Raw genomic sequence first — 25,553 nt, 5'->3', positions numbered from 1 at the left:
GCCATTTTTAATTTGATTAATTCCAAAAATTTATCAGATTTTTCTTTTGTATTTAGTGCTTCCAAAGAAGCTTTTTTTAAAAAGATTTTTTGTTTATTTATTTGACAGACAGAGATCACAAGTAGACAGAGGGGCAGGCAGAGAGAGAGAGAGAGAGGGAAGCAGGCTCGCTGCTGAGCAGAGAGCCCAGTGCAGGGCTCTATCCCAGGACCCTGGGATCATGTCCTGAGATGAAGGCAGAGGCTTTAACCCACTGAGCCACCCAGGTGCCCTATTTTATTTATTTATTTTTTTAAATTTTATTTATTTATTTGAGAGACAGAGATCACGAGGCAGAGAGGCAGGCGAGGGGGAGGAGAGGCAGGCTCCCTGCTGAGCAGAGAACCTGATGTGGCACTCGAATCCAGGACCCTGAGATCATGACCTGAGCTGAAGGCCGAGGCTTTTTTTTTTTTTTTAAAGATTTTATTTATTTATTTGACAGACAGAGATCACAAGTAGGCAGAGAGGCAAGCAGAGAGAGAGTGAGAGAGGGAAGCAGGCTCCCCGCTGAGCAGAGAGCCCGATGCGGGACTTGATCCCAGGACCCTGAGATCATGACCTGAGCCGAAGGCAGCGGTTTAACCCACTGAGCCACCCAGGCACCCCGAAGGCCGAGGCTTTAACCCACTGAGCCACCCAGACGCCCCTCAAAAAGGCATTTAAAGATTTAAAATCTTTAGACATTTAAAGATTTTAGGCATCTAAAGATTCTGCCTACCTCAAGCATGGGAAAATATTCTTTGTTTTCTCCATTATATTTTTAACTTTTTTATGTATAGATTTATCAAGAGAAACTTATCTTTTAAATATTTTATTTATTTATTTGACAGAGAGAGACACAGCGAGAGAGGGAACACAAGCAGGGAGAGTGGAAGAGGGAGAAGCAGGCTTCCCACTGAGCAGGGAGCCCAATGCTGGACTCCATCCCAGGACCCTGGGATCATGACCTGAGCCGAGGGGTAGACGCTTAATAACTGAGCCACCCAGGTGCCCCAAGAGAAACTTATTTTAATGCAGCAATGTGACTATCATAAGCATTGCAGTTAAGTCAGTCTAAATATTCCAGAAGGCAGCCAACCTGAAGAGAAACAAACAAAAAAAATGTGTGCTTCATATTGAAAGAATCTTTTCTTCTTACCATGAAATAGTAGTAATAGCCATAATAACAGAATAATGTTTTACTCTTTTCTTTTAGGACTTTAATTTTGGGGAGTGAATAAAACTAGTTTTGGAAGACAAGATGACTACAGCTGCAGAAAGAAAGTACATTAATATTAGAAAAAGATTGGATCAGTTGGGATACCGCCAGACTCTGACAGTGGAGTGTTTACCGTTGGTAGAAAAACTTTTCAGGTAAAGATGAAAATACAGTTCTAAACCTCTATGATCCTTAATCCCATTTATCTAGCTTCTGTTAAACTTCATGTTACAGTGAAGAAATGGGTAGATTTTTTTTTTTTTAAGTCCTTCAGTCCTCTGAAGCTCATCTGTTATTGTATCCTACTCCCATATCATCATTCCAGGACCTCCACATTGCAGAACTGTAGGGGTCACCTTTCACACTCTACTCTTCAGAGTAGGTGTTTCTGATAGTCCTCCGTGAATAGAATTACAATTTTTTAATATGATTTTCTTACCTGATGGGGTGTTCAATGGCTGCCTCTCTAGTCTTTAATTTCTATGATTTGATAAAGGTTCTCTCATATGTGGTTGGTCAATACTTGAGCAGTTACGGAAAGATTCTATGTGATCTTGTTCCTTTCCACTATTCGTTCTTTCCTTGAGACTGGAGCAGGACTGCTTAGGAAGCTTTTGCAGTAGGACTACAAGCTGTGATGATGGTAAGGAGAGAGTGGAGGAGAGAGATTTGGTGGGGATTTTTGGTGTGTTTTTTGTTTTTGGTTTTGGTTTTTGGTTTTTGGTTTTTGGGTCTTCATTATCGCCTCCAGAACCCTTCATGCTCTAGTTCTAGCTCTGCAATTCAAGGTTGGAGGGTGAAGTATGTTTAACTTTCTGAGAGACTGGCAGACTTTTTCCATAGTGGTCTTACACTCCGCTTCATCGCCCACGTATTTAACCACTTGGAGCTCCCTAAACAGATACACTCCCCACCGGTCTCTCCGCTTGGTCTTTCCATGTGCTGTTCTGTCTGCCTGGGAAGGCCCTCTCACCTCTCCCTCCTGCGCTATGCTTGTTTAGCTCTATGGCCTACAAGATTGTCACATCTGGTACATATTACCTTCACTACTTACCATCGTTGGAAACTTGTTTTTGTGTTTCCTTTAGAAGGCAAACCCCTTAAGACTAGAGACTGACTTTATCTCTGCTGTATCTAGTACAAGCTGAACACACAGTTGTCGAGTTTATCACATAGTATTATAACTTTTGACAAACTGTCAGTAAGATACAAGTTCCATGATGGTGTGTTCTATATTGTGTTTCCTGCTCAGTAAATACTGATGGAATGAATATTCTACTGGTATGTTCTAAGAGGCAAGGAATCCATTTTTATTCTTATAAGCTAGCACGTAGCATATAGCGGGTATTCAGTAAATCTTTGCTGAATGTACAGATAAGTTTCGCAGGGTCCACGGGATCAGGTGACTAACTGGACATGGGGGATGAATGAGAGGAGAGAATGAAAGATGATTCTGTGTGTATGTTTCATGCCTTTTAATCTTGCTTTGAGAAATTTTTGAGCACGTGGTACCTTGAAAGGCTCCTAGTGTTTTTGTTTGTTTTTAGATTTGATCTCACTTTGTGTTAACATTTATGTCTTTTTTGAAATATATTTTTAGTTATTAAAAGGTAATGGAACATTTCCTTGTATGTACATTTTTTATTCTTCAATTTCAGTGACCTAGTTCATACAACAGAAAGTCTTCGGAAATCAAAATTATCTACTGTGAAAGCTGAAAAAGAAAGTGCCAATTTTGATTTTGTTTTGGAACCTTATAAACTTGAAAATGCAAGATTGATCAAGGAGAATAATGAATTATACCTGGAATTAATGAAACTGAGAGAACAATCAGGCCAACACATTAAAGGTAAAATTCTATGATTTTTAAAATACCATATTTTTTGCCCTTTTTGTTTTTTTCTGTAGGAAAAGGTTGTATATAGTATTGTGATAGTCTTCTTGCTAACAGTCTTGAAATAATGCAGAATGCATTGAAGAGTTCCCAACAAGGAAAATAAATTTGCATTTTATAGCTATTATCATCTTCACTATATGTAGATTAAATTTTTAGAATTAAAATTGCTGTAGAAAGACGCACAGCATAGGGAATATAGTCAGTGTTATTGTAATAGCATTGCACAGTGACAGATGATAACTACATATGCATTGTGCACGGCATAACTTACAGAGAAGTTGAATCACTATGTTGTACTCCTGAAATCAATGTAACATGTGTCAACTACATTCAGTAAATTTTTTAATTAATAAAAAAATTGCTCTAGGAAATATTAAGTTCTTAAAACAAAGAAATGTTCTTGAAACAACTTTCGTTTTTTCCATACTGAAAGTAAGAGGACTAAAGTGAGGTGAAAGCCTTGTATCATTCTGATTCTTTAATACCCTTTTCTTCAAGCTGGAAGATTGAATAGAATGATTTCAGAGGTCCTGGGCAGAGGGTAATTGTATGGCTATCTTACTATAAATTCTTCTTATATCAGTAGAAAGTCCTGTCTGATACCTGGCATGAATTCCTAGTCCCTCAGCTACATACCCAGTTTACTGGATTGGATCAAATGCCATAATTTATCTTAAGCCATAGAGCAGAAGAAAAATGTAATTCTCTTTTTTGCTTAGTGGTGACCCATTTGTAGTTTTGTTAACAGTGGTAGAAAAGGTAATAGCCTTTCAGACAAAGGCTTTGGTGAGAATCAGATGGAGCCTTTCAAATTAAAGTGGCTTTCATATTTTGTGACATAGAAGGACTTCATAGATTTCCTGATCTGTAAAATGGTCTTTGAATCTTTTTTCATTTTAAGAGTTGAAAGCTACGTTGAAGAAGTGTGCACGTGAAACAGCTGATCTGAAATTTCTAAATAACCAATATGTTCATAAACTCAAACTTTTGGAGAAAGAGAGCAAAGCTAAGAATGAACGAATTCAGCAACTTCAAGAAAAGAATTTGCACGCTGTGGTACAAACTCCAGGTGAGTCTGCTCCTTCTCAAAACCAATTATGTACATCTAATCTTTTAGAGATGTTAAAGCTGTTGATTAAAATAAGAGTTTGGATTTTCGTGCTTAAACTTCAGTATTTGAAAAGATGATTTTGGATTGTCACATAAACTTCTAAATTTATTTCTTAAGATCTACGTATTATTTTATACATGGTCTTCGAGACTTATATAAAAGTAGTTTCTTAGATGCAAGTAGTCTAACTTAACTAACTTAAATACCCAGATTTTTATTTCCTTAATCATTATTTTAAATTCTTTTAAAAATTATTATTTTATTCAGTATTTTTTTTAGCTTTATCCCCAGTAGTTCTGTAGCAAGAGAAAAGAAATGAAGGGGCATATCCAGAGTTGAGGGTGGTCCAGGCTTAAAGTTGGTGGAAGAGTCTCCAGTACCAGTGACAAGATTGTCAAGATGTCTGAATCATGGATGAAGATGATGTGAGTGAGTGAGGTGTAGGAAAGTGCTGGATTATGACACAAGGTAAAGACTGAGGGATTAAGAGCATGGTGAGGACCAGGAGTGATTTGGTCAGAATGAAGACTGAGATCAGGAGGGAGTTGGAGATCTAAATGGCAGGAAATGAGATGGAGAAGGGGACTGTGGGCTCAAGGTAAAAAGGATTGAGAAACATGGGAAAAGATCTCAGAAGTAACTAGAAGATGAAGGGGGAAAATGATAATCAGGTTTTCTGAGAGAGGAATGGGGCATTCCAGAGAGATTCAGGGGGTATAATCTATAGAATTCAGTGACTGAATGTGGAAGACTTGGGAAGTAGAGGAATTCCCAGATTTCTGTTTCAAGTGAATGAGCGGGCAGATGATGGTACTATTTTTAAGATAGAGAAGGTGGAAAGCAGAGCAGGAGTTCACTTTTGCATGTGTCGTATATTACACCCATGGAACACCCACAGTGAGATTTCTAGTATGCAGTGGAATATGTGGATCAGTTTCTAGATGTGTGGTCCCAGATGGAAATTCTAATTTGGGGGTCATTGGAATATTGTGGGAATTAAAGCTATAGATGTGGTGGGAATTAGCTAGTGAAATTGGGTAAGCTGAGGAGAGAGAACAGACCCTGAGGGGAGGTTGGTATTTAAAAAAAGTAAGAGAAGGAGAAAATGGTTTTCCTTGTTTAGGTGTATAACTACAAGCAAATCATTTAAATACTTTTGATCCAGTTTCTTCATCCTCAAGACAAGAGATACATGTATACAAAATGTGTCAGGATTCTAATGAAGACACAGTTGTAGATTATGTTTGTTCTTTGTGCAGATAAATTAATTTTTCAAGTGCATGTCTAATCTTGGCCAGGTACTGAGAAATATAAATTATCCGTGTAATTTGGATGTATCTGTCCATAAAAAGAATACTCCTGCTAGTTTTAAGGACAATTAAGTAGGCATGCCCCACTAATTCAGGTTATAGCATCATTTTATATTACAGATGAGATTCATTCATTATATACTAGTTTTGCTACATAAAGTTTCTGTTAATCTGTTCTTTTGGCATTGCTAAATAAACATGTTTATTTTAGTTATCACTGCTTTAAGCTTCTCATTTGACAGTTTTCTTCTGGTAATGATTTCTTGAGTTCATAAGAGCAAATACCACAGGGCATGCTCAACTTTTAATCTTACCAAAGTCTTGTTCCCACTAGATAGGGGATGGGCGTATGTACCAAACAGGCCAAGAATAAAACTTGTATAACCATGTCTTGTTGAGGTTTTCAGGAAGGCATTGTTCAGTTAAAGATCAGGGTGAGAGTCTATATAAGGGAGGAGCTATTTTGTCGCTGGGTAATATGAGCTAGAGACACACTTTATAACAAAAAGCCTGACCTTCTGGAATATTTAATTCTAATATTTGTTTCTTTTAAATTCCTTCAAACACACAATTGTGTTTCAGGTGGCAAGAAAAGAAATATTGCTTTCAGGCGCCAACGTATGCAGATTGACGAACCAGTCCCTCCCTCCGAAGTCAGTTCATATCCAGTTCCGCAGCCCGATGACCCTTACGTTGCAGACCTCCTACAGGTGGCTGATAACAGGTGCATTAAACAATATTTAGTCGGTTTCAGTTAATCACTTGATTAACTCTCTTGCTGCTGGGGCTCCAGTCTGCTATTGTATCTCCAGGGCCTAGCACAGAACTTCGTGTGAGCACTCAGGAAGTACTTTCTGAATGTATCCTGAGTACAGACTGTTTTTACTGGTTTTGAAACTTTGATCTCACATAGATCATAAATGTGATGTTTCTGTCCCTACTTACTGTAAAATAATTTAGTGCCATCTCGAATCCATTTTAGTAGAGTTGCTTTAATATTTAGTTTCGTCACCCAATTCATCTTTTTGCAGGACTCTTCTTACTTCAGATATGTCAAATGCCAGTGAACATGAGTAGATTTGTAACTGGCTTTGAATTCTTGCTTCATGGTTCTCTAGCTCTTTCATGCTTGTTTTTCCTTACACTGGAATCAGATATAAATTCAGTTTTTTTTTTAATGATTTTATGTATTTATTTGACAGAGAGAAATCACAACTAGATGGAGAGGCAGGCAGAGAGAGAGAGAGAGGGAAACAGGCTCCCCGCTGAGCAGAGAGCCCGATGCGGGACTCGATCCCAGGACCCTGAGATCATGACCTGAGCCGAAGGCAGCGGCTTAACCCACTGAGCCACCCAGGCGCCCCTAAATTCAGTTTTAAATAAAACTTCGTTAATGTCTCTGGGAAAGGCGCTATGTAAGTGTTCTGGGGATGTGAACATGAGATGGTATTGCTACTCTTGAGAAGCTCATATTCTAATAGTAAAGATGACACAAGAAATACACAGAATGCTGTTAAGAAAATTATAAGAGGTTCAAAGGAACAAGAAAACACTCATGACAGCCTCTGTGGTCATAGCTGGAAAAACATTCAAATATGTACTATACTAGTAAAAATGGTTAGTATGGATAACTTTTTATTTTATAGATTATACAGAGACTATGGAAGAGTTTTTCCACATCATTAATCTCGTAACAATCTAAAGGAATATTGATGGAGGTACTGATTAGGATCTCTTGGTTATTCTTACCCAGTACATGACTATGTTTATATAGTATCTGAACTTAGATTGTGAAATATTTTGTGGGATTGTTTTTTCTGTTAACAATTGTAACCTAGGACTTAGCACTGTGTTAGTATGTTTAAGGAGTTTTTTGGTCTGCATGTTTTGTCATTTTCTGTCTTTAAATTTTTTCCTTAACATCTTTCTTTTCTATCAAACCCTCATAGGTGACATTAAACTCTTGGTGATCTTGTTTGTTTTCTTTTGCACAGAAACATTGTGTTTGTGTACAGAGTGATTTGTGTGCGTGCATATGAGAGCAACTGCATACCTACTTTTCTCCCAAACCTAGCTTAGTGGAAAGTACTGGTTCCAGTAACAGCAGGGACAAGGTGTGCCAGCCTCACTTACTCACTTACTCTAGTTCACAGAAAATCTCTCTTTTTTTTTAAAGATTTTACTTATTTATTTGACAGAGAGAGATCACAAGTAGGCAGAGAGGCAGGCAGAGAGAGAGAGGAGGAAGCAGGCTCCCTGCTGAGCAGAGAGCCCGATGCGGGGCTCGATCCCAGGACTCTGAGATCATGACCTGAGCCGAGGGCAGCGGCCTAACCCACTGAGCCACCCAGGCGCCCCCAGAAAATCTCTTTTAAAACCAGACCGGGGGGCGCTTTTGGGTGGCTCAGTGGGTTAAAGCCTCTGCCTTTGGCTTAGGTCATGATCTCAGGGTCTTGGGATCGAGACCCACATCGGGCTCTCTGCTCAGCAGGGAGCCTGCTTCCTCCCTCCCTCTCTGCCTACTTGTGATCTCTGTCTGTCAAACAAATAAATAAAATCTTTAAAAAAAAAAAAAAAAAGCAGACCTGGCCTCAGGCTTTATTTTTCCAGTATGAAAGTGGTTATGTCATATTTATGTTACTGTTTGGCAAAGTTTGATGTAATACAAATCCATTGGGTAGTTGTAGAATTGAGATAATTTGGACAAATCTTGGTTTTGTTAGAATTAACAAGTTCCAGAAAGGAGTAGGGTTTTGCTGTAGTTATTTGGTGAACTATAGTATTTCTCAATAATTTTCTTCTCTCCAGGATTGCGGGGTAGTTCATTAGAAAATATAGGGTCATTTAGGCTCAGAAAATACACTTTAGTTCCATTTTTCACTTCAGAATGTGAATTCTGGGCTAGACCCTCTAGTTTCCTGAACCTAAGAATTGGCAACTGTACCTCAAAGAGTTTTAAGGATCAAAATGCAACAGGAGGCATAATGTATCTGAATTTCAAATTATTTAACACTCAGTTTTTTAAATCTATTCTTGTAGAATTAAATCTCTAAGATGATGTACTCTATTTATGCTGTGGTTTGGAACCCTTTGATATAGTACTTCATACCTTACTGAGAAATTGGAAAATAGAGAATTTACAGGAGAACATACCTAGTTTCATTTCTTGTTTTTATGTCTTTCTTAATGAAAGTATATTGACATTAGTTATAAATGTGTTTCAGAATTCAAGAACTTCAACTGGAAGTCCACCAGTTACAAGAAAAGTTAGCAATGATGGAAAGTGGACTGAGAGATTATACCGAGCAGGTAGGATTTTTATTTACTTCCCTAGCAGGGATGCATGGTTGCATTGTTGAAATGGTTATGCTGCGATTGTAAATAAAGTTGGGTTTTATTTGGTATTACTGATGCTGAATTTTTACACAGCTTTTATCTTTTCCAATTTGTTAATAGAGATAATAGCTGGAGTGACTTAGATAGCTTTAGAGCCAACAGTCCAGTCCACTATGAATTGAGGCAAATAGTAGTTTTTTAGGGTTTCTTTAGGTGAATCATCTATCTCCCCAAACATTGTAATCATATTACTTGTTTTCATCTTGGGAGGTATTTTATTGAAGTATATTATGCTTTACAGTGGTATCATAAGTAATTTTTTTACTATTACTGTAGATTTTGTTATTTGGAACATAACTCTTCTTGATAGTTACTTTTTTGTGGCACCGTATTTGTTATGTGTTTTCTCTACAAGAACTAGTGAGTTTTCTGAAGAAGCAGGGGAATTAATATATGCAGGATTAGATCGTAACCATAGTGAGCTTTGTTCTTTCATACTTTGTTGGTATTTGGCTAAATACTGATTCGTATAATTACAGGCTTGCTTTCTTAATATGCGTGCGTACTGAAGCTTAAATTGGGTAACACGTTTCTTCATTTTCTGCATATGACTGCATTTTATTGGAGTGATTTGCACATGCAAATATAGATGTAACTTATGTGTTGGTATTACTGTTAAGTTCGTAAAGTACTTAGAAGAAATTTGGATAAAAATGCAGTATAAAGGAATCGTGATCACGTTTACCGCCTCCTGATGGTGCACAGGAGAAGACTGAGGCGCAGACAAGTCAGCTGCAAAAGAATGGGAGCAGGGGGCCACAGTAGAAGAGACGTCAACCGGACGTCAACCAAAAAACTTAAACAGTATAGAAACTGAAAATATCAAATATTCACAAGTTGAATATTGTTGATATTTTTCAATTTATAATCACAGTTTCATCACATTTTTTCCCAAGTACTTTATGAACATTAGCTGACCAGTCTCTGCTATCTCTGTGAGGTAGTTGAGGTGTTTGGAGAAAATTCCCTGACCATTCTGATTGAAACCATCAGTTTATTATGGTTATCAGTCTTAGTTGAATCCACTCTGCTGCATGTCTTTTTCTTTTTCACTTGTTTGTTTTGTTTTTCTCAATCTATATTCCAAATTTTGCTGTTCTCCACAAGCTCTTTCCCCAGCCTATAATAAATACCCTCTCAAGATCTCCCCTTGTCTCAACTTTGTTTCTACCTTTAAAATTAGCGATGTTCACATGGAGGCTCTACAGACTTAATGGGCAGTGTGGCGTTCTTCCTGTTTAAAGCTTAGTCTTTAGGGGTGCCTGGGTGGCTCAGTGGGTTAAGCCTGTGCCTTCAGCTCAGGTCATGATCCCGGGGTCCTGGGATCGAGCCCCGCAACGGGCTTTCTGCTCGGCAGGGAGCCTGCTTCCCTTCCTCTCTCTCTGCCTGCCTCTCTGCCTACTTGTGATCTCTCTCTGTCAAATTAAAAAAAAAATCTTTAAAAAAAAAAAAAAAAAAGCTTAGTCTTTGTACCTGTGCACTTCACTCTATTTCCTCGCTGCTCCATTATTTTTTTCTTTTCTAGGTTTTTTTAATTTATTAAACAGAGAGAGAGGGTACAAGCGGGGGAGAGAGGGAGAAGCAGGCTCCCCAATAAGCAGAGAGCCAGACATGGGGCTTGATCCATGGGATCCTGGGATCATGGGATCATGACCTGAGCATAAGGCAGACACTCAACCAAATGAGCCACCCAGGCGTCTTTTTTTGCTTTCATCAATATTCTTTCCTTTCTTTTTTTTTTTTTAAATTTTTTCCTTCTTTAGAAAACACTTCAATCCACTTTACAACTAATAATGCTTTTAATCTCCCTAACCGTCCTAGAAAGAGGTGCTATTGTGGTCATTACTAACACCCCCTAAAAAGATCTCCTTTAACTACCTCTCCTTGTTGCTGATGCCTTCTCCTCCCTCACGCAGACTTCTCTAAAGAGTCTTACTCTTCTGTCTCCACTTCTTCACCTCCTGCTGTCCTATCACGTTCTGGCATATGTCTCCTTTTACAGAAATTGGTCTAGTTAATGACACCAGTGACAATTGCTTGATCCAGAAGGGTATTTTTAGACTTTAATTTCTTGACCCCTCTGTAGTATTTGTCATTATTGGTAATTTCTCTTTAAAATGCTTTCATGACTTCATTTTCTTTCAGTTTTCCCTTTTTAAAAAATCTCTTACCATTTTTTCTTTGCTTTCTTCCTCTACCTGTTCCCTTAAATATTACTGTTTTTCAAGATCCTGTTCTTGACCCCTTCCTCTTCCCCTGTACGTTTTCTCAGAAGGCCTCATTTAATCTCTTGGTTTAAAATATTCCCTGAATGTTTATAACTTTTCAGTCTTTCTGGCTCAAATCTCTACAGAACTCCAGACCCATACATACAATTTCATACTGGGCATTTCTGCTCGGATAAAAGCTCTTTGTACCATATGCCTAGTACTGAACTTGTTATCTTCTACCTCAAATCTGTTTTCCCTCCTATATTCTCTACTTTGCTTGGTAGCATCACCATCTGCCCAAGCCAACATTCTGTAGTCTTTCTAGGTCTCATTCTCTTCCCTTCACAAACCACTCATCAAGTTCTGTCACTTCTAAGTACTTTGTAAACTTACTTTTTCTGCTCTCACTTACTCACTGTTTATGCCTTATTCATCTCTCATACATTTCTCCAATAGGCCTCCCTTTGTCTAGTTTTATTCTTACTAATCTTTTAGTCTAGAACAGTCTTTCTCCTTAGCAAAGTATTCAGAGCTTATCATAGTTAAATCCTGCCTGATTCTTTAGACCCAACCATAAGTTTCCTTGAATATTACAATCCAGTCTTACTGAGCCATCTCTGCTCCTTCGGTCATACTGTGTGGCTTTATGCTTCTGTGTCACTGCCTGGAACATTCCTCCTTTTTTCTCTTCATAGGATATGAAGAGAAATATACATACCTATTCGATAAAGCCTTCACTAGTTTTCATAGACATATAAATATATCATGGAGAGTAAATCATTTTATTCCCTTAACTGCTTTAGTGCCATATACCTCTTTATTCTACCACTGAACAACACATTATATAGTAATTACTGGCTTACTTGCTAGTTTTCCCTGTAAAACTATGTACCTGAAAGTCAAAGATCGTATTTTATTCTTCATATACCAAGAATTGTGCTTCATAATTGTTGAGTTGAAGGCTTTGCTTTCGTTTTCAATTTTTTTGAAAAAACAAAAACTCCAAAACCCATCGCTATAAAGTGTTTGGGTTTTTCCAAAATCATGTATGTGAGTATCATGATTGATAGTGATCTCTGTGATTTTATGTGTGTTGTTTTCTTTTTTTAAAAGATTTTATTTATTTATTTGATAGACAGAGATCACAAGTAGGCTGAGAGGCAGGCAGAGAGAGAGGAGGAAGCAGGCTCCCTGCTGAGCAGAGAGCCCGATGCGGGACTCCATCCCAGGACCCTGGGATCATGACCTGAGCCAAAGGCAGAGGCTTTAATCCACTGAGCCACCCAGGCACCCCTGTTGTTTTCTAAATAATAGAAATTAATTAAATTCACCCCAACTTCCAGTCCTTTTCCATACTGAGTTTTCGTAGCAATTCTTTGTATCCTACATCAATTTGTTCATTCTGCATTTACTCAGTGCCAGGCACTGAAGTAGCTCAGACTCAGTTCTAGTGCCCAGCAGTTTCTTTTTATATAAACATTGCCTAATCATGGAGGAGGGAGGAAAAAAGAACAAAAATTAGTTAATTGGGAAGAATTTGTTCAGTAAAAATACTTATGAAAGCTTTGTTGAGGGGCACCTGGGGGTCTCAGACAGTTAAGCAGCTGCCTTCGGCTCAGGTCGTGATCCCAGGTCCTAGAATCGAGCCCCGCATCGGGCTCTCTGCTCAGTGGAGAGCCTGCTTCTTCCTCTCCCTCTGCCTGCCACTCTGCCTCCTTGTGCTCTATCTCTCTGTCAAATAAATAAATAAGTAAAGTCTTTAAAAAAAAGAAAAATCTTGGGACGCCTGGGTGGCGCAGTTGGTTAAGCAGCTGCCTTCAGCTCAGGTCATGATCCCAGCGTCCTGGGATCGAGTCCCGCATCGGGCTCCTTGCCTGGCAGGGAGCCTGCTTCTCCCTCTCCCTCTGCCTACCTCTCTGTCTGCCTGTGCTCACTCTCGCTCCTCTCTCTCTGACAAATAAATAAATAAAATCTTTAAAAAAAAAAAAAAAGAAAAGAAAAATCTTTGTTGGCATTCTCATTTTGAAATTTTCTGTGTTTATTTTTGGCTTGTGTGTATACATTTCATAATATGGTACATTCATGGGTACATATATGAATGTTAATCTCTTACACACATTGTGAAACATAAGAAAAATGAAAGTATACCCAAATAAGTGTTTATGTAGTGTTAATTATTTCAGTTCAAAGCAAATTTTTTAAATTAATGACGTGACTTTATGTCTTCAGATTGAACTAAGAGAACGAGAGATAGAACGACTCTCAGTTGCATTGGACAGTGGCCGCTCCCCTGATATTCTGTCTCTGGAGTCTAGAAATAAGACCAATGAAAAGCTTATTGCTCATTTAAATATTCAGGTAATGACTTTTATAATTATTTCACTGAGTATGTAAAATCATTAAATGTTTATAACAGTCCATGTTTATAAAAGTGACTAGTGTATTATTTACAGTAGGAAAAATTTGATAGAGCCCAAGTGTCCAGAAATAGGATGCAGCTATTGAAAAATCATGTTTTTAAAGAATATTTAATGAAAAAAAAAAGGATAGTGAAGCAGAAAAATATATACCATAATGTTAAGTGTTTAAAAGAAGTGAATAAACTGTAGGCACAGTGTGATGTTCAGTTTGCTTTTTAAAAATGTACATATGAGCTTGAAGAGAGAAAACACTGGAGGAGAATATACCGAAGTATACTAAGAGTTTATCTTTGTGTGATGAGATACTCTTTTTGATTTTCATTGTTTTTAAAATTTTGTTTTATAATGTAAAAAAAGATTTTTAAAAAGAAATAGAAAAAGCTAAACATGCATTAGATTCCCTTACCATGCATTTGACCTAAGAGTAGAAGAACAGGAGAGTTATATAAAGCATGTTATGTTACCTTGAGAAATTTAGACCCGTCATTGCTGCCTGGGCTGTAACCAGAATAGACTAAGTCAGGAATATCGGCAGTAGCTCTAGAGCAGGGCTGTCCAGTACAAATATGATATGAGCCACTTATGTAATTTAAAATTTTCTAGGGGCACATGGGTGACTCAGTTGGCTAAGCATCTGACCAACTCTTGATCTCAGCTCAGGACTCGATCTCAGGATCATGAGTTCAAGCTTCTGTGGAGCCCACTTAAAAAAAAGAGAAGAAAATGAATCTCAGATCAAAATGTAAAACATAAAACTGTAAAACTTTCTAGTAGCCAGATTAAGAAAATAAAAAGAAACAGATGAAATTAATTTTAATAATGTATCTACCTCAGTATATCCAAAATATAATTTCAGTGTATAATTTTGTAAAATATGAATGTTGAGATATTTTACATTCTTTCTTTTTTGCACCACGTCTTTGAAATCTTGTGTCTACCTTACATTTATAGCACTTCTCAGTTGGGCGGAGCCACAGTGTGCACACGTGGATGCTAGTGACTACGACATTGGACAGCACAGTCTAGAGTAGTAGTATCATTGTAGTGATAGTCTTGTCATAATTTTAGAACTCCGTGTTGGGAAAAAGTTCACACAAATGTTTTACTTTTCCTTTCCTTTCCTGTTTAAAGATTGGAAGCCAATGACTATATATTTTTATTACACCCCACACTGTCAGTTTTGTGAATCAAAGTAGTGTAGGATTACAACTGTAAAATAGCTGTGGTTTAAATTTTCAGTATTTTAAAAAAATACAGCATTTTGAAATATTTTTGAAAGTTCAGTATTTAGGGTAATTTTCAAATTCATAAACCTGTGAATTACAAATTCAATTTAGGTTGACTTTCTTCAGCGAGCTAATAAAGACCTGGAGAAGCATATACAGGAGCTTATGGAAACCAAGGAAACAGTGACTACTGAAGTTGTTAATTTAAGTAACAAAAATGAAAAACTCTGCCAAGAATTAACTGAAATAGACCAGTTAGCACAGCAGTTAGAAAGACATAAAGAAGAAGTGCTTGAGACTGCTGATAAAGAACTTGAAGAAGCAAAGGTATGTCTAGGTTGTGGGAACATTTGTTGATTCTCATGGAACATAGTGAACATAAGCCCCTTTGATACCTGATTTGGTCTTTTGGTTTGTTTTTTTCATAATTCAAGTTTTTCCAAAGTGGTGTTTACACTCTTGGGTATGTTTCTAAAGCACACCTTTTCTTAGGATAGCTCTCCTATAGATTTTGTCTTATTTTTCCTCAAGATTTTCATCTCTACATTGTGAACAAGCTTTGGAAGTTTGTCCTCTGTGTCATTTTGTGCTCATGATCTCTTTATTTTCTGAAATAGTGTTTGTACTTAACACATTTTTAATTTGGTAGCAAACATTTTTCATCTTTAAGTTTAAAATAGATATGAAAGGGGACACCTGCCTGCTGTGGTGGGAGGAGCATGCAACTCTTGATCTCAGGATTGTGAGTTTGAGCCCCAAGTTGGGTGTAGAGATTACTTAAAAATAAAATCTTTTAAAAATAATAATGAGTTAGGGGCACCTGGGTGGCTCAGTTGTTAAGTGTCTGCCTTCTGCTCAGGTCATGATCCTGGGATTAAGACCCTCATGGGGCTCCTTGCTTAGCAGGGAGCCTGCTTCTCCATCTCCCTCTCATTCTGCTTGTATTCCCTCTCTCACTTGGTCAAAAAAAAAAAAATAAAATCTTTAAAAAATAATAATGAGTATATATATAGAAATTAAAGATGTAATTTCCAGTCTGTTGTAAATACTGATCTCTTAAAACTGTCACATCGTTCTTTTAAATATAGCTAAATGACTCTTTCTTCTTGAAATCTCCACAGTTTTATCCTATTTTAATATATTTATGCTTAAATATCTTTTCATGATCACTCTATCAAACATCTCTGCAATAAAAAATACATGAATTGAAATTATTTATTATTTATTTGAAAATTTTTTATTTTAAAAAATGTCCATTGACAGGGCACCTGGGTGGCTCAGTGGATTAAAGCCTCTGCCTTCGGCTCAGGTCATGATCCCAGGGCCCTGGGATCGAGCCCCGCATCGGACTTCCTGCTCAGTGGGGAGCCTCCTTCCTCCTCTCTCTCTGCTTGCCTCTGCCTACTTGTGATCTCTCTCTGTCAAGTAAATAAATAAAAATCTTTAAAAAAAAAAAGTCCTTTGACTACAAAGTTCAAAGTGCTAACACTTTCCTCTGAATAGTGATATAATTATTAGTAATTGGTGGATCAAAGTTACAAATACAGCACAAATGCTGATACCTACTGAATTGAAAAGTGAAATTTTATTGGAAATATATCTCTTAATAAGATACATCTTATTAATGCATATCTTAATACATGTCTTTCATAAACTTTGATTATCTTTTTATTTGGTCCTTCAAAAGTTTTTCATATTTTGAATGACATTAGATGCATGACTTCGCTTTAAAAAGTGGGAGGAAAACAGTTGTGAGAAGGAAGGTGAGAGAGGAAAGATCATGAGATACTTAGACCACACACAGGTTGTCAGGTGGATAATTCTTAAAAAAGGAATGTACATCCAAATTAAGAGTCCAGATATGGATACATGAAAACTACATGTATACCACAGTTTTTACATAATACTTTGGAAGTATTTATGTTATCCCAGGAATGGGTATAACTTAGTCTTAGGATCAGGACTCTATGTCATTGAATCAATTTTGTACAATGTCATTTCAACTAATTAGTGAAATAAAAGTAATATACCTCAACATAATGAAGGCCATATATGAAAAGTCCACAGTATATTATACTCAGTGGTGAAAGATTGAAGCTTTTCCTCTAGGATCAGGAGCAATGAAGGATCCCCACTCTTACCAGTTCTGTTTCGTGTATATCGGAAATCCTAGCCAAAGCCGTTAGTCAAGAAAAAGAAATAAAAGGCATCCAAATTGGAAAGAAAGAAGTAAAATTATGTTCCAGATGACATGATCTTAAATGTAGAAGACCCTAAAGATTTCACAAACCAGAATTAATAAATTCAGCAGAGTTGCAGAATGCAAAATTAGTGCAAAAAAGCAGGTGTGTTTCCATATGCAAATAATTAAAATCCAAAAGTAAATTAAGAAAATAATCCTATTTGCAATAGCATCAAAAAGAATAAAATGCTTAGGAATAAACTTATCCAAGGAGGCGAAAGACCATATGCTGAAAACTATAAAACATTATTTTTTTTTTTTAAAGATTTTATTTATTTATTTGACAGAGAGAAATCACAAGTAGACGGAGAGGCAGACAGAGAGAGAGAGAGGGAAGCAGGCTCCCTGCTGAGCAGAGAGCCTGATGCGGGACTCTATCCCAGGACCCTGAGATCATGACCTGAGCCGAAGGCAGCAGCTTAACCCACTGAGCCACCCAGGCGCCCAAACTATAAAACATTATTGAAGAAAATTGAAGAAGAGAGAAATAAATGGAAAGACATCCTATGTTCCTGGATTGGAGGACTTAATATTGTTCAGATGTCCATGGTACCCAAAGCAATCTACAGATTCAGTACAATCCCTATCCAAATCCCAATGGCATTTTTTATAGAAATGGAAAAAAAAATTATAAAATCTCAAGAGGCCAGGGTAGCCAAAAGAGTCTTGCAAATGAAGAATATAGGGGTCCTTGCCTAGCTTAGTTGGAAATACATGTGACCCTTGATCTCAGGGTCATGAGTTTAAGCCCCACATTAGGTGTAGAGACTACTAAAAAAAATAAAATTGAGAGCATAATTAAAGCAATTTTAATTTTTTGTGGCTCTGGTTTCATTGGAACATTCCTGTAGCTCATTCCTCTCTTTTTCTACTTTGTTTTGCATTTTCTCTGCTCATGCACACAACATACTGAACATTGCTTCTCAGGTCCCATTTACAGTGTTCAAGAATGACATTTTGGCTCACGTTGGGTCAAAATATTCTAACATTTGTATTCAGTGCTCTCATTTGCTGTATTCAGTGCTCTCATTTCTAAGCCAAAGTCAAGAGTTTGCTGTATAGAGGTTCCACATTGGTAGTAGCAGGTAGAGGGAAATCAAATAAGATAGGAAAATTAGGAAATAACAATGCCATAAGAAAAACCCAAAAAATCAAGGTTCAAGGAAGGTCCTACAAGTATATAGGCAAAGTATGTTTTTTAAGTGGGCCCTTTCGTTTCAGATGTTAAAGATATCTCCCCATAGGGGCACCTGGGTGGCTCAGTTGGTTAGGCGGCTGCCTTCAGCTCAGGTCATGGTTCTGGAGTCCAGGATTGAGTCTCACATCAGAGTCCCTTCTCAACTGGGAGTCTGCTTCTCCCGCTGACCTCTCTCCTCTCATGCTCTCTCTCATTCTCTTTCTCTCTCAAATAAATAAATAAAATCTTAAAAAAAAAAAAAAAAAGATATCTCCCCATAAGCATTCAGGATACCAAGAAATTAAAGAGAAGCCTGGACTTTATCTCCTCTTCACTGAAATTGAGCCTTAAAACAGCTAAAGCTTCCCATCTCACTGTTCAGAAGAAAGACTACTCAAGAAAATGACTTGGTTTTATTTGCAGTGTGACTTAGTGATAAATATTTGACTTTTAGGTCTGTATCTAATAAGTTTTTTATTCCTAGAAAGAGATTAAAAAAAAGCTTTCTGAAATGCGGGATCTTGAAGAAACAATGGCAAAACTTCAGCTGGTAAGTAGGTGACATGTTGAATTGCCAGAAATTTTGATAAGAAAATTTGCATGCTATATTTTACATATTTTTTTAATTGAGATATAATTTACACATTATACTGTTCACTCTTAAACATTTAATTCACTGGTATTGGTATAACCATGAAGTGTTGCAGCCATTCTGACGATCAATAATAAAACATTTTCATCACTCCAAAAAGAAACCCATTAGCAGTCCCTCCCCATCTTCCTCAGCTCAGCCTCTAACAACTACTAATCTTTCTATTTCTATAGACTTGCATATTCTGGGCAGTTTATACCAATGGAATCACATAATGTGGCCATTTTGTCTGGCTTCTTTGATTTAACACAGTATTTTCTAGTTTCATGCTTGTTATAGCATGTATCCAAGTACTTACTTTTTATGGCTTGGTAATATTCCACCATGGATGTATTTAATTTTGTTTCTGTATTTATAATATTTTAATCTCATATTAATTACTTCATGACTGGTCAGTTTGCTAGTATGAAAACTAAAAATTGATAATTATTTGTTAAAGTTGTTGACTTTTATTAAAAGCACTCAGTCTGGGGCACCTGGCTGGCTCAGTCAAAGTGGGCAACTCATTTTTTTTAAGATTTTTGTTTATTTATTTTAGAGAAAGAGAGCGCATGTGTGTATGTGAGTGGGGGGAGAGGTAGAGGGAGAGGATAAGAAGCAGACTGTGCATTGAGCATGGGAGCCCATTGCAGGGCTCAGTCTCCCGACCTTGAAATCATGACCTAAGCCAAAGTCAAGAGTTGGACATTTAACTTACTGAGCCACCCAGGCTCCCCTGGAGCATGACTCTTGATCTCAGGGTTGTAAGTTCAAGCTCCATGTCAGGTATAGAGATTACTTAAAAATAAAATTTAAGAAACAAAACAAAACGCTCAGTCCTCTCTTAATAGCTTTGTTTGGTAGCGCAAATCATTTTTCTAGGTATTATTTGTCGTCTTCTGGTAGTCTTCAAATAAGAAAAATAGTAATCATCTCAGCATAAGCCCAGATGTAGCATATAGTTCTAGAACTGACAGCATATCTTGCTTCCAGTTAGAAACTGCCAGGTGAAAAAAAAAAAAAGAAAAGAAAACTCCTGGGTAGTCACCTAAAAGATGATTGGGGATTTTTTTTTTTTTTTTAGTAGCTTGTTAAATTGGATGAATTTCTTTTAAGATTAGAAAATAAGACTAAGGGACGCCTGGGTGGCTCAGTTGGTTAAGCAGCTGCCTTCAGCTCAGGTCATGATCCCAGCATCCTGGGATCGAGTCCCACATCGGGCTCCTTGCTCCGCAGGGAGCCTGCTTCTCCCTCTGCCTCTGCCTGCCATTCTGTCTGCCTGTGCTTGCTCTCTCCCCCTCTCTCTCTCTCTGATCAATAAATAAAATCTTCAAAAAAAAAAAAAGAAAAAGAAAAAGAAAATAAGACTAATACTAATTTTCAAGTTTTCTCATTATATATAGTCTTATACAGTGTAGCGGCAATGTTCTGATAGCGTAAGGCAAATTTAGAAATGAAGCCATTGTGATATGCCGCCACACTGTACGTGCTTGAACACTTGCTTTTATATGCTCACTGTGAATCACAGTGACTTCTTTTTTTATTCACTTGCAGCTACTCAAGTCAGTATTGAATAACTGAATTAACTAAAACTGCTAAATGTTGTTGTCCACTCTTTTTTTTTTTTTTAAATGTTTTCTACTCTTGAGCTCATAGATACTGTGAAATTCTTCCCTGAGGTCAGTAAATAAAAAGTAGATGCTTTGATGGTGTTTTTGCTAACAGACTAAACCCTGTGAGGGCAGGGATTTGGGGTTGCTGCTATTGTTTGTACCCTATAAACCCTCGAGTGTGATTCGTAACCCTTGTCTTGGATTCTGACCAAGTCTTAGTAGTACTGGCTGACAAGGATGCTATAGCTACTTTCTGACCTTTCTTGTATTTTCCAATTACTGCTATATTAGTATTTTTAAGATGAATACTAATGATATTAGTAGCTAACATTTATTAAGCACTTGCCATGTTCTAGACACTGTGCCTTCGTTTCATCCTCACCCATGAATCCTCAGTATCCAGGTACTGCTTTTTTTTTTCCCTAAGATTTTGTTTATTAATTTGACGGAGAGAGAGAGATCACAAGTCGGCAGAGAGATAGGCAGAGAGAGAGGGGGGAGCAGGCTCCCTGCTGAGCAGAGAACCTGATGTGGATCCCAGGACCCTGAGATCATGACTTGAGCTGAAGGCAGAGGCTTAACACACTGAGGCTCCCAGGCGCCCCAGGAAATCAGGTACTGCTCTTGTTGTGTAGATGAGCCTGAGACAATACCAGTGATACCTATGATAGTCTTAGAGCACTGTGTCTACTTCTGCCTTATTTTAAAAAATAAAAAGGCTTTAAAACTTTTTATTGCAAAAGTACATATTTATTTTAAAAGGTCGACAATATGCTAAGCAAATTAAGAAAAAATAAAATCTAATAATTCTACTACTCAGAAAGGAGCCCTATTGATATTTGGGTTTTGTGGTCCTTTTAGCCACAGTTGATAATTAGCTTTAGTTGAACCCATATATTTGACTAAGTATGTGTTTGTATGTATATGACTTACCCTTCATTAAATGTACTTACCAAAATATCAATTTTAAGTTCTATAATATTTTTTCAAGTTACTAGAAATCTTAACTGTAGTATTAAAATTTACAGGAATTAAATTTATGCCATAAAGAAAAGGAGAGACTGAGTGATGAACTACTTATAAAGTCAGATCTGGAAACTGTTGTTCATCAGCTTGAACAAGAAAAGCAAAGACTTAACAAAAAAATGGAAAGTTTTGCGGTTACAGGTAAAATATAAAATGTCGATAACTTTAAAAAGTGATTGTTATTCTCTTCTGACATATTATTTTTCTTAGTAGATAACCTTTCATTCATTCTTAAATTCAGTAAATATTTGTAGAGTGCTCATTACATACCAGAAACCATACTGGATAGAGTGGAAAATCTCCTTCAGCAACCTTACAGGATCTTTTTTGTTTTGACTAGTTGGTACAGGGAATGCTTGAATATTTTCCAAAAGAAGTATATTCTTTTTCAATGCAGATAATAGAATTAATTAAGACTAAGGAAAACTTCTGAAATAGTGAAAATTTGAAATGCAGAATCTTTATAAGGAGATGCACTTGTATTAATTGAAAGAACACATTCCCTTGTGTTCTTTCTCTCTTTTCTCTCTCTTTTTTTCCTCCAATTTATTTATTTTCAGAAAAACAGTATTCATTATTTTTTCACCACACCCAGTGCTCCATGCAAGCTGTGCCCTCTATAATACCGACCACCTGGTACTCCAACCTCCCACCCCCCTGCCACTTCAAACCCCTCACATTGTTTTTCAGAGTCCATAGTCTCTCATGGTTCACCTCCCCTTCCAATTTACCCAAAAGCACATACCCTCCCCAATGTCCATAACCCTACGCCCCTTCTCCCAACCCCCCTCCCCCCAGCAACCCACAGTTTGTTTCGTGAGATTAAGAGTCACTTATGGTTTGTCTCACTCCCTATCCCATCTTGTTTCATGGATTCTTCTCCTACCCACTTAAGCCCCCATGTTGCATCACCACTTCCTCATATCAGGGAGATCATATGATAGTTGTCTTTCTCTGCTTGACTTATTTCGCTAAGCATGATACGCTCTAGTTCCATCCATGTTGTCGCAAATGGCAAGATTTCATTTCTTTTGATGGCTGCATAGTATTCCATTGTGTATAGATATATATATATATATATACCACATCTTCTTTATCCATTTATTTGTTGATGGACATCTAGGTTCTTTCCATAGTTTGGCTATTGTGGACATTGCTGCTATAAACATTCGGGTGCACGTGCCCCTTTGGATCACTACGTTTGTATCTTTAGGGTAAATTCCCAGTAGTGCAATTGCTGGGTCATAGAGCAGTTCTATTTTCAACATTTTGAGGAACCTCCATGCTGTTTTCCAGAGTGGTTGCACCAGCTTGCATTCCCACCAACAGTGTAGGAGGGTTCCCCTTTCTCCGCATCCTCGCCAGCATCTGTCATTTCCTGACTTGTTGATTTTAGCCATTCTGACTGGTGTGAGGTGATATCTCATTGTGGTTTTGATTTGTATTTCCCTGATGCCGAGTGATATGGAGCACTTTTTCATGTGTCTGTTGGCCATCTGGATGTCTTCTTTGCAGAAACGTCTGTACATGTCCTCTGCCCATTTCTTGATTGGATTATTTGTTCTTTGGGTGTTGAGTTTGCTAAGTTCTTTATAGATTTTGGACACTAGTCCTTTATCTGATATGTCATTTTCAAATATCTTCTCCCATTCTGTCGGTTGTCTTTTGATTTTGTTAACTGTTCCTTTTGCTGTGCAAAAGCTTTTGATCTTGATGAAATCCCAAAAGTTCATTTTTGCCTTTGCTTCCCTTGCCTTTGGCGATGTTCCTAGGAAGATGTTGCTGCGGCTGAGGTCGAAGAGGTTGCTGCCTGTGTTCTCCTCAAGAATTTTGATGGATTCCTTTCTCACATTGAGGTCCTTAATCCATTTTGAGTCTATTTTTGTGTGTGGTGTAAGGAAATGGTCCACTTTCATTTTTCTGCACGTGGCTGTCCAATTTTCCCAACACCATTTATTAAAGAGGCTGTCTTTTTTCCATTGGACATTCTTTCCTGCTTTGTCAAAGATTAGTTGACATAGAGTTGAGGGTCTATTTCTGGGCTCTCTATTCTGTTCCATTGATCTATGTGTCTGTTTTTGTGCCAGTACCATGCTGTCTTGATGATGACAGCTTTGTAATAAAGCTTGAAGTCCGGAATTGTGATGCCACCAACTTTGGCTTTCTTTTTCAATATCCCTTTGGCTATTCGAGGTCTTTTCTGGTTCCATATAAATTTTAAAATTATTTGTTCCATTTCTTTGAAAAAGATGGATGGTACTTGGATAGGAATTGCATTAAATGTGTAGATTGCTTTAGGTAGCATAGACATTTTCACAATATTTATTCTTCCAATCCAGGAGCATGGAACATTTTTCCATTTCTTTGTGTCTTCCTCAATTTTTTTCATGAGTACTTTATAGTTTTCTGAGTATAGATTCTTAGCCTCTTTGGTTAGGTTTATTCCTAGGTATCTTATGGTTTGGGGTGCAATTGTAAATGGGATTGACTCCTTAATTTCTCTTTCTTCTGTCTTGTTGTTGGTGTATAGAAATGCAACTGATTTCTGTGCATTGATCTTATATCCTGACACTTTACTGAATTCCTGTACAAGTTCTAGCAGTTTTGGAGTGGAGTCTTTTGGGTTTTCCACATAGAGTATCATATCATTCTTTTCTCTCTTTTTATCTCTTTCTCCCGGTAGGGCAACCTTCTGCTAGGTACCAGCCCTAAATGAGTTAGTTTAAGAAACATGTAAGAATTCATCTATTCATTCGACAAATGTGTATGAGCCTGTTGTGTGCCAGGCTCTGTTTTGGGTACTAAGGTATATGATGGTAAACAAAATACACAAAGTCCCTGCTCTTGTGGAGCCTTTGTTCTAGCTAGACAAACTAGTAGCACATAAATGAAAAAGCCCAATTTTAGATGATAAAAGGTATTAAAATTGGGGGAGATGTGCTAGAGATTGACCCAAGATCTCAGAGACAAGACACCAACCAAATGAAGATTTGGAACCGTTTTTTCCAGGCAAAGAGAACAGCAAGAGCAGAAGCCTGGTGCTGTCAAATTCCCATGTGTCTTCAGAAGTAAAAAAAAGCCAGTGTTCTATGTTAAAAAGAGGCAGTATCCTAGGCTCTTCAGCATCTTTGTGGATAATCTATTTGGTCCCTTCTCCATTTACTGCCTCAATGACTTGAGCACATTACTTAACCTCTCTATGCTTTAGTTTCCCTGTCTATGGAGTTAATGATGGCACCTACCCAAAGCATTCTTCTGAGGATTAAATGGGTTAATACATTAAAGTGCTTAGACCTGTGTATAAAAGTTTGCAATGTAGTTTCTTTCATACCTAGCTATGGCCTATCATTTCAGTGTGATCTTTCATATCTGAAACTCCCTGTTTTTCTGTGGTGCAATTGCAGTAGGGTGCCAAAAATCCAGCCACAGGTCAACCAAAATATTTACCTTCTACACACGTGCACATGAGCAACTAAGTACTGCTTGCATGTGCACCAGACATATCAGTAAATTAGAAGGTCCTGAACTTCAGGAGCACTCTCAATGATGTATGGAAATCTTACTCTATATTTCTTGATCTCCTACTCTTTGCTGGGAACATTCCAAATGTTTTCCATTCTCAGTAAGCCCATGACTCTCATTCCACTTCCCATTCTGAGTGGGCGATTTTCAGGTTCCCTAAGAGAATGGAAGCCTTCAAGGAAGCCTTCTGTCAGTTTCCTATCCCAAGATCTTTTTTTTTCTTTTTTTTTCTATCCCAAGATCTTAAACTGTGCATTTTTATCTTCCCTCCTGTTACTATGTAAGTGTGTCCATCTTAGGAAAGGCCACTGCCTCCATCTGTTCTCTGGATCCTATCCTAGTTTTAAAACATTACATATTCTCCCTTTTCTATAACTTAAGTCTGTACTGTTTTTGTCCATTGGCATTTAAACATACTTACCGGGCGCCTGGGTGGCTCAGTGGTTAAGCTGCTGCCTTCGACTCAGGTCATGATCTCAGGGTCCTGGGATCGAGTCCCGCATCGGGCTCTCTGCTCAGCAGGGAGCTTGCT

General features: G+C 37.6%; 1 protein-coding gene across 4 annotated transcripts in view; it reads left to right on the top strand.

Moving 5' to 3' along the window:
• The window catches only part of CEP135 (centrosomal protein 135), a 79,861-nt gene that overhangs the window by 3,112 nt on the left and 51,196 nt on the right, over positions 1 to 25,553 (top strand). For all 4 annotated transcript variants that reach the window (XM_044268193.1, XM_044268191.1, XM_044268189.1 and 1 more), the window contains exons 2-10: positions 1,238 to 1,395; positions 2,899 to 3,089; positions 4,039 to 4,206; positions 6,141 to 6,282; positions 8,783 to 8,867; positions 13,394 to 13,522; positions 14,922 to 15,137; positions 18,714 to 18,779; positions 21,502 to 21,640. In XM_044268193.1, the coding sequence (XP_044124128.1) occupies positions 1,283 to 1,395; positions 2,899 to 3,089; positions 4,039 to 4,206; positions 6,141 to 6,282; positions 8,783 to 8,867; positions 13,394 to 13,522; positions 14,922 to 15,137; positions 18,714 to 18,779; positions 21,502 to 21,640 (1,249 nt within the window). In that variant the 5' untranslated portion in view covers positions 1,238 to 1,282. The remainder of the gene's footprint in view (positions 1 to 1,237; positions 1,396 to 2,898; positions 3,090 to 4,038; positions 4,207 to 6,140; positions 6,283 to 8,782; positions 8,868 to 13,393; positions 13,523 to 14,921; positions 15,138 to 18,713; positions 18,780 to 21,501; positions 21,641 to 25,553) is intronic.

Source organism: Neovison vison, chromosome 11 (genome assembly GCF_020171115.1).
Source record: "Neovison vison isolate M4711 chromosome 11, ASM_NN_V1, whole genome shotgun sequence".
Classification (NCBI taxonomy): domain Eukaryota; kingdom Metazoa; phylum Chordata; class Mammalia; order Carnivora; family Mustelidae; genus Neogale; species Neogale vison.
The sequence above is the reverse complement of the archived record's forward strand: the minus strand, read 5'-3'. Positions and strand labels throughout refer to the sequence as shown.